The sequence below is a fragment of the Monodon monoceros genome, unplaced genomic scaffold (assembly GCF_005190385.1).
Source record: "Monodon monoceros isolate NGI ecotype Baffin Bay Population unplaced genomic scaffold, NGI_Narwhal_1 Super_Scaffold_11, whole genome shotgun sequence".
NCBI classification, from domain to species: Eukaryota; Metazoa; Chordata; class Mammalia; order Artiodactyla; family Monodontidae; genus Monodon; species Monodon monoceros.
The window spans coordinates 133030932-133043838 of NW_021703767.1; the positions used below are offsets into that span (position 1 = coordinate 133030932).

Here is a 12907-nt window from a genome sequence, read left to right on the forward strand (position 1 = left end):
GCCCAGCCACCTTTGCCCTCAGCAGCCGGTCCTTCCCTGAGACCCGGCTGTTACCTGGGGCCCTACAGAGGCCTCAGGCTCCCTATCCAGGGCCCAGATCCCTCCTCACACACATTATCATACTTTTCTACCCATGTCTTCCCCACCCTGAATACTCTGACTTCATGGCTTCCCTCATCAGTCTGGTGAGAGAGCACGAAATGAGGAATTAGGACAAGGTTTGGTACAGACTCTATACAGATGCTAAGAAAATTCCAGAAAGGGCATCATCATTTGTATACTTGCAAATGATAGTATTAAGGAATATTTACTGAACATATATTATGTGCTTATCTAATGCTGTAAACATAGTATACATATTAACTCAAACCTTACCATAATTCTGTAAAGCAGTTATTGTTACTAATTACTGTTATTAATCCCATTTTACACGTGTGAAAAGTGAGGTTTATAGAGATTAAATTACAGATGAAACCCCCAGAGGCTGCCCAGTTCCATAAGGTTATTAAGAGGTAGATCCAGGGTTAAAACCCTTACGACCTGGGGCTTCCCTGGTGGCGCAGTGGTTGAGAGTCCGCCTGCCAATGCAGGGGACATGGGTTCGTGCCCCAGTCCGGGAAGATCCCACATGCCGCGGAGCGGCTGGGCCCGTGAGCCATGGCCGCTGCACCTGCGTGTCCGGAGCCTGTGCTCCACAACGGGAGAGGCCACAACAGTGAGAGGCCCGCGTACCGCAAAGAACAAACAAACAAAAAAACCCAAACCCTTATGGCCAGGCTCCTGACACAGCGGTTTTCACGGCTCTGATCTGCTGTGTTTTTTAAAAAATTTATTTACTTGTTTATTTATTTTGGTTGCATTGGTCTTCGTTGCTCTGTGTGGGCTTTCTCCAGTTGTGGCGAGCAGGGGCTACTCTTTGTTGTGGTGCGTGGGCTTCTCATTGTGGTGGCTTCTCTTGTTGCAGAGCACGGGCTCTAGGCACACTGGCTTCAGTAGCTGCAGTGCATGGGCTCAGTAGTTGTGGCTCACGGGCTCTAGAGCACAAGCTCAGTAGTTGTGGCACACAGAGTGCTGTGGCACTCCACAGCACACGGGATCTTCCTGGACCAGGGCTCGAACCCGTGTCCCCTGCATTGGCAGGTGTATTCTTAACCACTACACCACCAGGGAAGTCCCCTCTGCTGTGTTTTAAATACAAGTTTTAAATACAGTCTGTCATCCCCAGATACCCATGTCAGTTCAGGACATGGTTTACTGCCAGATGCATCATGAAAAAGCACTTGATTTTCAGAGATCTTTGGATTTTGGCATGCACATGTGCTTTACATGACATTTCTTTTAATCTCCACAAAACCCTATTATGAAACACTATTACTGTACCCTATTAGAGGTAAGGAAATTGAGACCAGACAGGTTATCTGTCTCATCCAAGATCTTACAAATTGTGAGTGGTAGAATTGGAAATTTTTTCAAGTAATAACTACACTACTGGTTTTTAGTATTGTGGTATAACTTAGCATTTTTAATAACCTAAAGGTCAGTAGTTTTGTTAATGTAAGACTATTTTCTTAGTAATTAAAAAAAATATGAACTCTGAATCATTCACTCCTTGAGACATACCCAGAGTTTGGCTGCATTAAAATTTGTTCTCATATGGAGGTTCCTTAAAAAACTAAAAATAAAATTACCGTATGACCCAGCAATCCCACTACTGGGCATATACCCAGAGAAAACCATAGTTCAAAAAGACACACGCGCCCCAATGTTCATTGCAGCACTATTTACAATAGCCAGGTCACGGAAGCAACCTAAATGCCCATCGACAGACGAATGGATAAAGAAGATGTGGTACGTATATACAGTGGAGTATTAATCAGCCATAAAAAGGAACGAAATTGGGTCATTTGTAGAGATCTGGATGGCTCTAGAGACTGTCATACAGAGTGAAGTAAGTCAGAAAGAGAAAAACAAATACCGTATATTAACGCATATATGTGGAACCTAGAAAAATGGTACAGATGAACCTGTTTGCAGGGCAGAAATGGAGACACAGATGTAGAGAACAAATGTATGGACACCAAGGGGGGAAAGTGGTGGGGAGGCGGGTGGTGGTGTGATGGATCGGGAGATTGGGATTGACATGTATACACTAATATGTATAAAATGGATAACTAATAAGAACCTGCTGTATAAAAAATTTTTTTAAATAAATTTTTTAAAAAACAAAAAAAAACCCCAAAAAACAACAACAATGAAAATTTGTTCTCTTTTGAATAAAGAGATCATGGTTCAAAAGCCTCTGGCTCCATCCTCCCCAGTTAAACCCTTCTGAGGGATGCTGTTGCCATCTTCATTCCCTCACTCGGGATTCCAGCTTTCTGTGTTTTTAAGTCATGTGTATTTCCCCCAGAGCAGATGGGGACCTATCTACTTCCAGAGTCTCCGGGGGATTCATCTTAGAATTGGGGAGGGGGTGAAAATGGTCACGAAGCAAACAAGAGGGTGAGATCAGGGGTGAGGGAAGAAAGAGGACTGCCGGTTCCCTTGATCCATGCCTGGTGCTGCCGGCCTTAGGGCATCTTATTTAACAAAGGTCTTCTTCCCAAAATCTCGCCAGAGGGGCCTCTCCCTAAAGGAGCAGTACCGGAGGATGAGGTATAAAAGGCCCAGGCAACCAGAGCTCTCTCCTTCTTTTTTTTTTTTTTTTGCGGTACGCGGGCCTCTCACTGTTGTGGCCTCTCCCGTTGTGGAGCACAGGCTCCGGACGTGCAGGCTCAGCGGCCATGGCTCACGGGCCCAGCCACTCCGCGGCATGTGGGATCCTCCCGGACCGGGGCACGAACCTGTGTCCCGTGCATTGGCAGGCGGACTCTCAACCACTGCGCCACCAGGGAAGCCCATAGAGCTCTCTTTTCATGAAATACTGGGATTTCTGACATGCTTGCTTGGCTCCAGTCTTGAGATCTGTCTGAGCCCTGAGTCCACTCTCTGGGCCACTGGAGCGCCCCCTACCTGCCATCCCCCCACCGCTCCCCAGATGCTCCAGGTTCTGAACCTTTCTACATAGTCTCACCTTCTCTCTCCAGGAGCCCTGTGCTGTCCGGCGGGGTCGTGGCCATGGACAGACATTACTTCCAGAACACTGGAGCGTATGACCCTCTCATGTCACTGAGGGGTGGCGAAAACCTCGAACTGTCTCTCAAGGTACTTCCTGGGCCAAGGGAGGCCCAGGTGGGTTCTTCGGAGCCCTGTGTCCGGTCACAGCTTGGAGGTCAGGGCTAAGGCTTTGGGCAAATTACAGAGTCATTATACGTAGTGTGTCAAACCCTCTTTTCTCCCCCTTTTTCATCTCTCTTGATTTCACCCCAGCCTCCTGCCTGAACTCGCCTGTCAAACCTGCCCTTAGGAAAGGGCGAGTTTTCAGACATCTCCACCTGAGTGCAAAGCTTCCCGTACATTCTCCATTCCCGGCACCCTTAGCATCTTGATAGTTTTCACAGCACCCATTGGCCAAAGCAAATACCAAGCAGTTCTGTGCATTGAGTAGTTTGGTCCAGACAACTTAAGTATTTGTCCGAAGAGCTTAGCACCCACTGGGCACCAGACAGTTTCTCAAACCTTGGAATCAGATTGGACCCGCCACCCTCATTTCCTGTTCCATGTTGATTTTTAACCTGATGCTTGCTTTTTCATGACAGCAACCACCAAAAACCCACCCCAACAAAGACATATATCATTAAAAGGGCAGTGATCTAAGGTTGAAACAATGAATTGCCTTGAACTTGTACTTTTCAGAACACAGATGTCACTATGTTTCTCCTGAACAATGAAAATATCCCACGTGGCCTTTTGAGTTTGCTGCAGCACCCTGGGGTCCTTGGCACCCAGTTTGGGAACCCCATCGGTTTGGGTTCTTGGTGTGTTTTGCTTCATGTACTGCCTATCCTAGGCATGTTTTCACTTTCCTCTTTATTCCCAAGTGGGGAATAAAAGGCTTCCTGTCAAATGAACTTCAGGCATTTGGGAGTAGGAGGGAGTGAGTGGAGAGTAGAGACATTTCCAGAAGTAGAAAGATTCTGGTTGAGGAAAGCTTGCTTTGACCTCCACACAGATGGCTTCTGGTGCCTTTGCAGCAGGAGACTTCACAAGCTTTTAGAAATTCCCTGGCCACTATGTATACCCTTTTCCCCGAGGAAGCAGCCTTGGGAGAATCCAGGCGCTAACGGCATGGCTGCATCCTCTAAGTGCTGAATCTGGTCACGTGTTTCAGTAGGAGTGGGGAACCACAGGTAGTGGCAAGGGTGCGAGCCTCTCACACCACGAGTTCTGACCCAGGACAACCGCCCTCATTCTCCCCACCTTGTCCCTCCCCAGCCCAGAACCCTCAGATCTGGAAACTCTGCTCCATCCTGAGAACAAGAACCATCTTTCTCTTTTGTGCTCATGATTTCTGGTGCATTTTGCCAGCCCCTCACTCCCCATGTTGCTGGAGAGGAGTACAGAGGTGTTGATCTTCTCCTTTCACTGCAGACCTGGCTCTGTAGGGGCTCCGTCGAAATCCTTCCCTGCTCTCGAGTGGGGCATGTCTACCGAAATCAGGATGCCCACTCCCCTTTTGACTGGGAGGCCACCCTGCGGAACAAGGTTCGCATTGCTGAGACCTGGCTGGGTGCGTTCAAAGAAACCTTCTACAGGCACAGCCCGGAGGCCTTCTCCTTGAGCAAGGTAAGGGGAGAGCCCGGCAGGGTCTTCTGTGCCCACTCAGGGCCACCAGGTGGAGGCTGTGCAGGACCACCTCCCCTCCCGCCTGGAAGGGCAGATAGAAGTTTCTGGCTAGTACTTCCATGAGTGGCCCCTGTCAAGTGGCTCCTCTACCTGGTGGGGTTGTCCTCTGTCTCTTCCAGCATCTCCCAGGGGCATCATAGCCTGGAACCCCCTGATGTTTGTAGGGGTTCTGTCATCACATCTAAGGGGTGTGATCCTTCATCCCGTGGCCGGAGGAGAGGCTGGGTGAGGAGTGAGCACTGCAGTGGGTCTCCAAGGGCCCTTTCATCCCAGGCAAAGTGCTCAAGGCTGTGAAATTACCTAAGATGTGAAACAAATATAACATTGATTTACAATGTTGTGTAAAATTACCCAAGATGTGAAACAAATATAAGTATTTTTTACTATAAAAAATAAACATAAAGGACATCCCCAAAAAGGCACAGAAAAATAAACATTTTAAACATTTAATGAAATGTCTGCAAACAGTGCATTTCCACCTGGTCCACTACCACTCAGCGCCATTCTGATGGCGTGACACGTAAATGCTATTTAATGTGGGACGTGGTTCACAGTGATGCTTGCTGTCCCCCTCCTTCAGCTTGCTCCCAGACACCTCTGTGCTTCCCCGCACATGAACTGTGATATACAACCAGCTTTCTCTGTCCTGCCGCCTGTGTCTCTCTCCTCCCCAGGCTGGGAAGCCGGACTGCACTGAACGCCAGCAGCTGCAAAGGAGGCTGGGCTGTCGGACCTTCCACTGGTTTCTGGCCAACATCTATCCCGAGCTCTACCCATCCGAACGCAGGCCCAGGTTCTCTGGAAAGGCAAGTCATGATAAAAACAAAGTGCAGAGAGAGAGGAAGAGAAGGGGTTCGGCGGTCTCCCAGGATAGGAGCGGAAGTTCAGATGCTCTTCCATGACCCTGGCCACCCAGTCCCAGCTCAGCAGGGCCTCCTTGCGGGGGGTGGCTGAGCTGCCCCATAACCCGTCCCAGGGCCCCTTCACCAGGACAGGTGCTGTCACCTCCTTCAGGAAGCCTGTCCTTAGGGTCACTGGCTTCAGCTTGACCTCGATCATTTTTATGATCTGAGCATGGGACCTTGAGCTACACTGCAGAGAGCGAAGGAGTGGCTGACAGAGGGCATCTCTGCAGCAGAGGGCGGGATTCACTTCTGTGTGAACGTTGCTTACAGCTCCACAACACCGGACTTGGCTTCTGTGCAGACTGCCTGGCAGAAGGGGACGTCCTGGGCTGTGCCATGATGCTAGCTCCTTGCAGTGACAGCCAACAGCAGCAGGTGGGTGGTCAGTGTTCTCAGACCTGCAAGGGGTCTTTGCTGGGATGGCCCTCCCTTCCCTTTGGGGCATCTCCTTTCAGTGGTCCCATGTCCCTTGACTGTGCATGGTCCCCCACTCTGACGACCCATTCCCCAACCTGCCCCAGCCCCAAGCCCAAATGTGGACCCATCAGAGAATATGAGCATCTGAGCTCGAGGGACATGGCGAGGCTGTTTAGCCAATGTCTTCATCTGACAGATGAGGAAACTGAGGCTTGGAGAGTGGGTAGCCCAGGGGCTTCAAACTCAGGTGTGTCTCCAGGGTTTAAGTGGATAAAGGAAATAAACATGGGGAGCTGGGCGGAGGCTGTTGTCACAGAGGAGCGCCTGCCCCAGCCTCAGTAAATGTCTTTTGTTTTGTATGAAAGCGGATCCAGTATTACAAGATCATCTAAAAATTTAAAAGACACTGGAAATCCAGAGTTTATGGAAAAGATCCCCATTTTTTTCTTTTTCTTTTTTTTTTTTTATCGAAGTATAGTTGATTTACAGTGTTGTGTTAGTTTCTGGTGTACAGCACAGTGATTCAATTATACATATATAAATATATATAAAATCTTTCTCAGATTCTTTTCCATTATACCTTATTACTGGATATTGAATATAGTTCCCTGTGCTATACAGTTGGACCTTGTTGATTATCTATTTTATATGTAGTAGTTTGTATCTGCTAATCCCAAACTCGTAATTTATCCCTCCCCCCTTTTCCCCTTTGGTAACCATAGGTTTGTTTTCTATGTCTGAGTCTGTTTCTGTTCTGTAAATACCCTAAGTGAAGTAAGTCAGACAGAGAAAGACAAATATCCTAAGATATCTCTTCTATGTGGAATCTAAAAAATGATACAAATGAACTTATTTACAAAATGGAAAAGCTCCCCATTTAAAGTAAAAATCTGTAATCAGAGGTCAAAGAAAACCTGTATGCAGGTAAATTTCCACCAGGTCACCTTTCTGAAACACCTGGACCAGCACAAGATCATTAGCCAACTAGAACCAGAGATGGAGAAAGTGGGTAACCGAGCGGGCACTATAGGCACAGAAACACTGAGGAATCGAGGGGACCCTGGAGAATGTTCCCCATTTGCAGCAGTGCCTCAAACCCATAGCTCGTGACTGTGTTCCTAAGACTCCAGGCTTCTGACGCTGAGTCCTGCCCAGAGTAGATATGCTGTGTCTTTCGGGCATTTAATGGGGATCTACGGGTGCCAATACTTCTGGGCCAGAGGGGAACTTTAGGGCATCACAGGAGCCTGGGGTGTGTGTGTGTGTGTGAAGTGGGGAGAGGGCTGGATCTGGGTAGACAAGGCTCATGGCCTCTGGTGACCCTCTGCCTCACTTGCCAGAGGAGACCTTACACACAGATGGGGTCATAGGGTTTAAGAGCTGTGGCCTCATTCGGAACGTTTCCCACACACAGAGCAATGTGGTTTGTGAAACTTCTTCCACAGGGAGAAGGGCTTCCACTGCATGGTCAGGAGGAAGGCAGAGTATGCAAACGCCCCTGGGGATGGGAGGGAAAGAGCACATGAGCTCTCCCGTGGCGCACTGGCGACCAACTCCACGGATTTCCCGGGGCCTCACTCCGCAGCGTGGCTGGACCCTTCGGTACCAAGGAAGGGCGGGGTTGCCCTGTGACAACAAAAGTTTATGGCCCAAAGGGCGACACTGAAAGTGACTGGCAGGCACTGACCACAGGGAGAGTCTCTCCTTGAGCCAGAGGTCCTGCTCTTGGGTACATATGGCCAGAAGGGACCTGAATCAGGTCTGAAATCCACACTGAGTCAGGGGACGAATCTAGAACTCACACCTGGCACAGGAGGACAGAGAGAAAGCTCTGTGATGGTGGAAATAGCTCACCTTCTAGCTGTGTGACATCAGGCAGGCCTCTTAACCACTCTGAGTCTTGGTTTCCTCATCTGCAACTGGGGATAATGGTGCAAAAAGAATGTTAGCTTTTGGATTTATTTATTTATTTACATTCTTGGTGGGGAGGTGGGGATTAGCAAGGGCTTCTGTATCCAGAAAAATTGTGAACTTGCTAAGCTGAAAGCACCATATGCCATATAAAAAAGAAGAAACACCCTCTTTTATGCAGAAGTAACTATGTTTATAACAAAAGGAAATCTCCAGGGCCCCGAATCCAGAGGCAACTGAAATAGAGTCATAGGGCCATGGCCAAGCTCTCCTGCAGGGTGAAGGGGACAGTTTCTGTCAAACCTCAGGAACCCAGAGGCGTTGGTTCCAAGCAGGAGATAGTGACGAAAGCCCATCTTCAGCCCATGACAGATGAGGGGTTGGAAATGGGACACCCATACAAAGCCAGCTTTGACCTTCACAGAGTAACCTATCTGTGAAAACCAGGACTAGAAAAGACTACCTACTGCCACCGGAAGATGACAAGGAAGCAGGTCTGTAGACAGGTCTTTGCGTCCGAGAAAATGACTCTTCCCTGAAAATTTTTAACCACAAGCTTGTGTCCAACGTGGGTTTAGGGTTCAAATTTATAGGAACTGTGTTGTCTGGGAATCCTCAGGTGGGACTGGCTACCTAACTTGTTGGGCTCAGTGCAAATGAAGATGGTGAGACCTATCACTCAACAATTATTAAGAATTCCTAGACAGTATCAGCATTAAACCAAATATATTAGGCCAAGAACATTAAACCCTTCTAAGCATGAGGCCCCTGCAGTTACACAGGTCACATGCCCATGAAGCCAACCCCAACTCCCAGCCACAAAGTTAGCGTAAAAATTAGTTCAGGCTGCATTTAGCAGGAACAAACGGAAAATGGCTTTATCAGGATGTGTTTCCAACGTGGGCCCACGAGCTTCCCGCAGCTAAAGCCCCTCTGCAAAGGAATGCATGATCCAGTCCTACGGAACCCAGGAGGAAATGCAAACCATGAGCGAGAGTTAGCAGATACAAAAGACAGAAGGAAAATCACTTGCAGGGCCAGCACAGACGTCTCCAGAAAGAGATCCACTCGGGCCTCGGGAGTTTCCTCATCTGCCCTTCCAACTGTACCCTCACAAAACACACAGCATCCTTTATGGCCTCACCTATGATACAGTAAATAGAATAATGGAGGAACTTTCCAGAATGTATAAATATGAATGCAAAAGTAGATGGAATGTGGAGATTTCAGAGGCCAGGGCTAGTCCGGCATCATATCTGTGGACTTGACTCTGAGATAGGGTCTTGCTGACCCTAGTAGAATCTGAAGGTTGCCCCCAGACCTCAGCCCTATTGCAATGAGCTCTCCTTCCTTTACCTCCAGCTTTGGAGAGGATCTCCTTCTAGCTGTGCTAACAGCCATTTCCCTCTGTCCCAGCACCTGGATCACATGGGCAGGAAGGAGATCCACTATGGCAGCCCCCAGCACCTGTGCTTCGATGTCAGGCGAGAGCAGGTGATTCTGCAGAACTGCACCAAGGGAGGCCCTGACATCCATCGTCAGCACTGGGACTACCAGGAGGTAAGTAACCCAGCTAGGAAGGATTCAGCGGGGCGGCTGGCTGGTGCATGTCTCAGGCACTTCCAAGAGGTCAAGTATTACCATACAAGCCTGTGTTCCTGCTGTTGAACTGAGTAACTTGGCACTAAGGCCTCAGGGGGAGGTGAAGCCAACCTTGCAGCAAAGTTAACCACCAGCATCTTGAAATGTACTGATTTGCCAGGTTTCTGTATAGCTCTGGTCTTGATATGGTGGAGAGAGGAGACAGCCTCTTTTTAAAGTTTATTAGCTTAGGTCACAAGTAGGACCATGGAGCGTGTTACAGAAGCAGTCAACCACGTTGGTGGTGTGGTTTTAGGGGCAATGGAAAGGCCTGCCTCCTGTTCCACAACCAGATAGATGAGGATGTAGATCGTTCTTTCTTCCTTTGCAAATTCCACTCTGAGCATTTCATCAGTTTAGTAAGGCTTTGATTCCCATGACTCCAGAAAGAAGCTTGAGATCCTTTCCAGAGGTTATGCATCAATAAAGAGGAAATAGGAGGAGTGTAAGTATTAGGAAATAGGAGGAGTGTAAGTATTTAGGGAGAGTGAGCCGTTTACAGGATTGGGATTGGAAGGTGACAGTATCAACAATAACTGTCCATACATAGTTTTTCCTTCACCTCAAATCCCTTCTGAAATGAGTTAGGGTACAAGTATACAAACAAACAGATTAATACACACATCTTTCAAACATGCCTTTCTTCAACTTTTGCTTGGGAATAAGGGGGTGGGGATTAAATAACTAAGCAGAGCTCCATGCATCGGTACTCTTAAAGCAGGCTGTGAAAGAGGAAAATCGTATAGTGTAAAACTTAAGCTGAGCTCACGATAAACAGTTGAGAACAAAGCTCTTGGGGCTTTGGTGACAAGTGAACCTAGGCCTCAGGGGACCCACACATGCTCAAAGAATTCTTAGAAACCAAGTTAAGGCCCTTATGAATGATCATAAAGGATCATTCTAAGCAAGTCCTCTGGATAAGATAGATTTAGAAACAGCATTTAAAAATAATATGTAAAAGATTAGTGACTAAGATACACCCAGCATCTTTCAGGCATTAAAAAATAAGGCTTTAAAAAAGTATTCTCATTCAGCCATAAAAAGGAACAAGATACTGTTCATAGCAGCAGTATTCACAATAGCCAATAGGTGGAAGCAATCCAAGGGTCCAGTGATTGATGAATGAATAAACAAAATGTGCTATATACATACAATGGACTATTTTCCCACCTTAAGAAAGAAGGAAATCCTGTCATTTGCTTCAACATGGATGAAGCTTGAGGACATTATGCTAAGTGAAATAAGCCAGGCACAAAAAGACAAATACTGTATGATTAAACTTATATGACATATATAGAGAAGTCATATTCATACAAACAGAAAATAGAATGGTGGTTACCAGGCACGAGGGGAAGTGAGGAGAGGGAAGTTGTTGTTTAATGGGTATAGAGTTTGTTCTGAATGAAGAAAAAGTTCTTCATTCAAAAAAGGAGATCTGTTTCACAACAAAGTGAATATACTTAACATTACTAAATTTTACACTTAAAAATGGTTAAGGTAGAAAGTTTTATGTTACATATTTTTACCACTACAAAGAAAGAAAGAAAGAAATTAGGTACTATTTTGTGCTACAACATGGATGAAACTTGAAAATACCATGCAAAGTGAAAGAAGCCAGTCACAAAAGGCCATATATTATATGATTCCATTTATATGAAATGTCAAGAAGAGACAAATCCATAAACACAGAAACTAGATTAATGATTTCCAGTGGCTGGAAGGAAGCAGGAATGGGAAGTGACTGCTAATGGATAGTACATTTCTTTTTACAGTGATGAAATTTTCTGCAATTAGATAGAGGTGATGGTTGCATATACTTTGTGAATATACTAAAATCTGCTGAGTTGTATTTAGGGCATGTGAATTATATCTCTAAATAAATAGATGAACATTATCAGCACTGTTGGTTAAGGTTGTTTAACTTTTCATAAACAAATTGATTTTTTTCTTGAAAAGGGGATGGCTACATTCAGTATTAAGTTTGGTAGATTTTGGGCAGGAAGCAGCTATGGTCTTCCAAACATGGCTGACTCAGGCCTTCAGTGTATCCTTAAAGTCTTACTGTATACTGCAGCCTGGTGGCAGCAGTACTAAATTGCAGGATTAACAGAGGGCAGAGATTAAATTAAATCCTTTTGAAAGCAGATATTTACAAGTACAGTGATAACAATGAATGTCAACAATACAGTATAATGATTGAACATGATCTTTACACTGGCATTTTACTAGCCAGAACTCTCCAAGAAATGGCATAATTACCCAACCACAATAATAATAATTGAATTAATGACCCCAAGGCTCTGTATGATATTTAAATTTTAGGGTTACCTAAATTATATTATATAGTAACCAAAATACTCCAATTCCTTACCAAGCCAGTTCATATCACCTTTATTATTCTCTTAATGATTAGCACAAATCTTAGAAATTTCCTTCTTTGCTGACTGATTGTGGAGGACCAACTCATTTTCTTTTTTTTTTTTCCTTTTCTTCTCTCTTTTCAGAATGGAATGATTGTTCACATTCTTTCTGGGAAATGCATAGAAGCTGTGATGCAGGAAAACAATAAAGATTTGTATTTACGTGAGTGTGATGGAAAAGCCGGCCAGCTGTGGCGATTTGACAATGTCAGCACCGTGGATGAACAATGAATGCTACCAACAGAAGGAAAAGAGAAATGTGACCATAGAGGTTCAACTCAAGGGAACAACAGGAGTATGTGCATATCATGAAGGAGACCCTTTGTATTTGTGCAGTGGTGATAGTAGAAACAAAAGCTCCACAAATGAATATGGGAAGTCTTTCCTTCCCGTACCTTACTTCATTTACCACTGGCTGTTTTAGAAAAAGAAACACATGGACCCATTGTCTCAATGTCTTCATCACTGGTAGATGATCATTACATGGTACATAAGATTCTTGGGTTTTTTTTTTCCATTGAGCAGTAAATAATTGCTTTTATCTCTGACTAAGGAAAGAGGCCTGGCAACACCTTCAGGATACACAATTCTGATTGATCAATTTATTTCAAATGGCCTTATCTTGGATTGTCTGTGTCACCAGCCATGAAAATTAAAACGTGAAGAAAGTGCAAAGTCCTGACATCCAAAAAACATTGCAATAGGCTTATGAGGACAAATTTCATGTTCATTGGTTGAGGCATAGCTCAGAGGAAGGAAGGGAAGTAAGCTACTGAGAGAAAATAGGGTTGGAGAGAGCTTTGACCCAATTCTTCAGCTCAGCCTAGT

At 45.8% G+C, this 12907-nt stretch overlaps 1 protein-coding gene across 1 annotated transcript in view; it reads left to right on the plus strand.

Annotated features, from left to right (window-relative positions):
* Window positions 1-12499, plus strand: part of GALNT15 (polypeptide N-acetylgalactosaminyltransferase 15) — a 38222-nt gene extending 25723 nt beyond the window's left edge. The window contains exons 5-10 of the mRNA XM_029214789.1: window positions 3087-3204; window positions 4531-4725; window positions 5460-5591; window positions 5961-6065; window positions 9435-9578; window positions 12164-12499. Of these exons, the coding sequence (XP_029070622.1) occupies window positions 3087-3204; window positions 4531-4725; window positions 5460-5591; window positions 5961-6065; window positions 9435-9578; window positions 12164-12310 (841 nt within the window). The 3' untranslated portion in view covers window positions 12311-12499. The remainder of the gene's footprint in view (window positions 1-3086; window positions 3205-4530; window positions 4726-5459; window positions 5592-5960; window positions 6066-9434; window positions 9579-12163) is intronic.
* The last annotated feature ends 408 nt before the right edge of the window (window positions 12500-12907 follow it).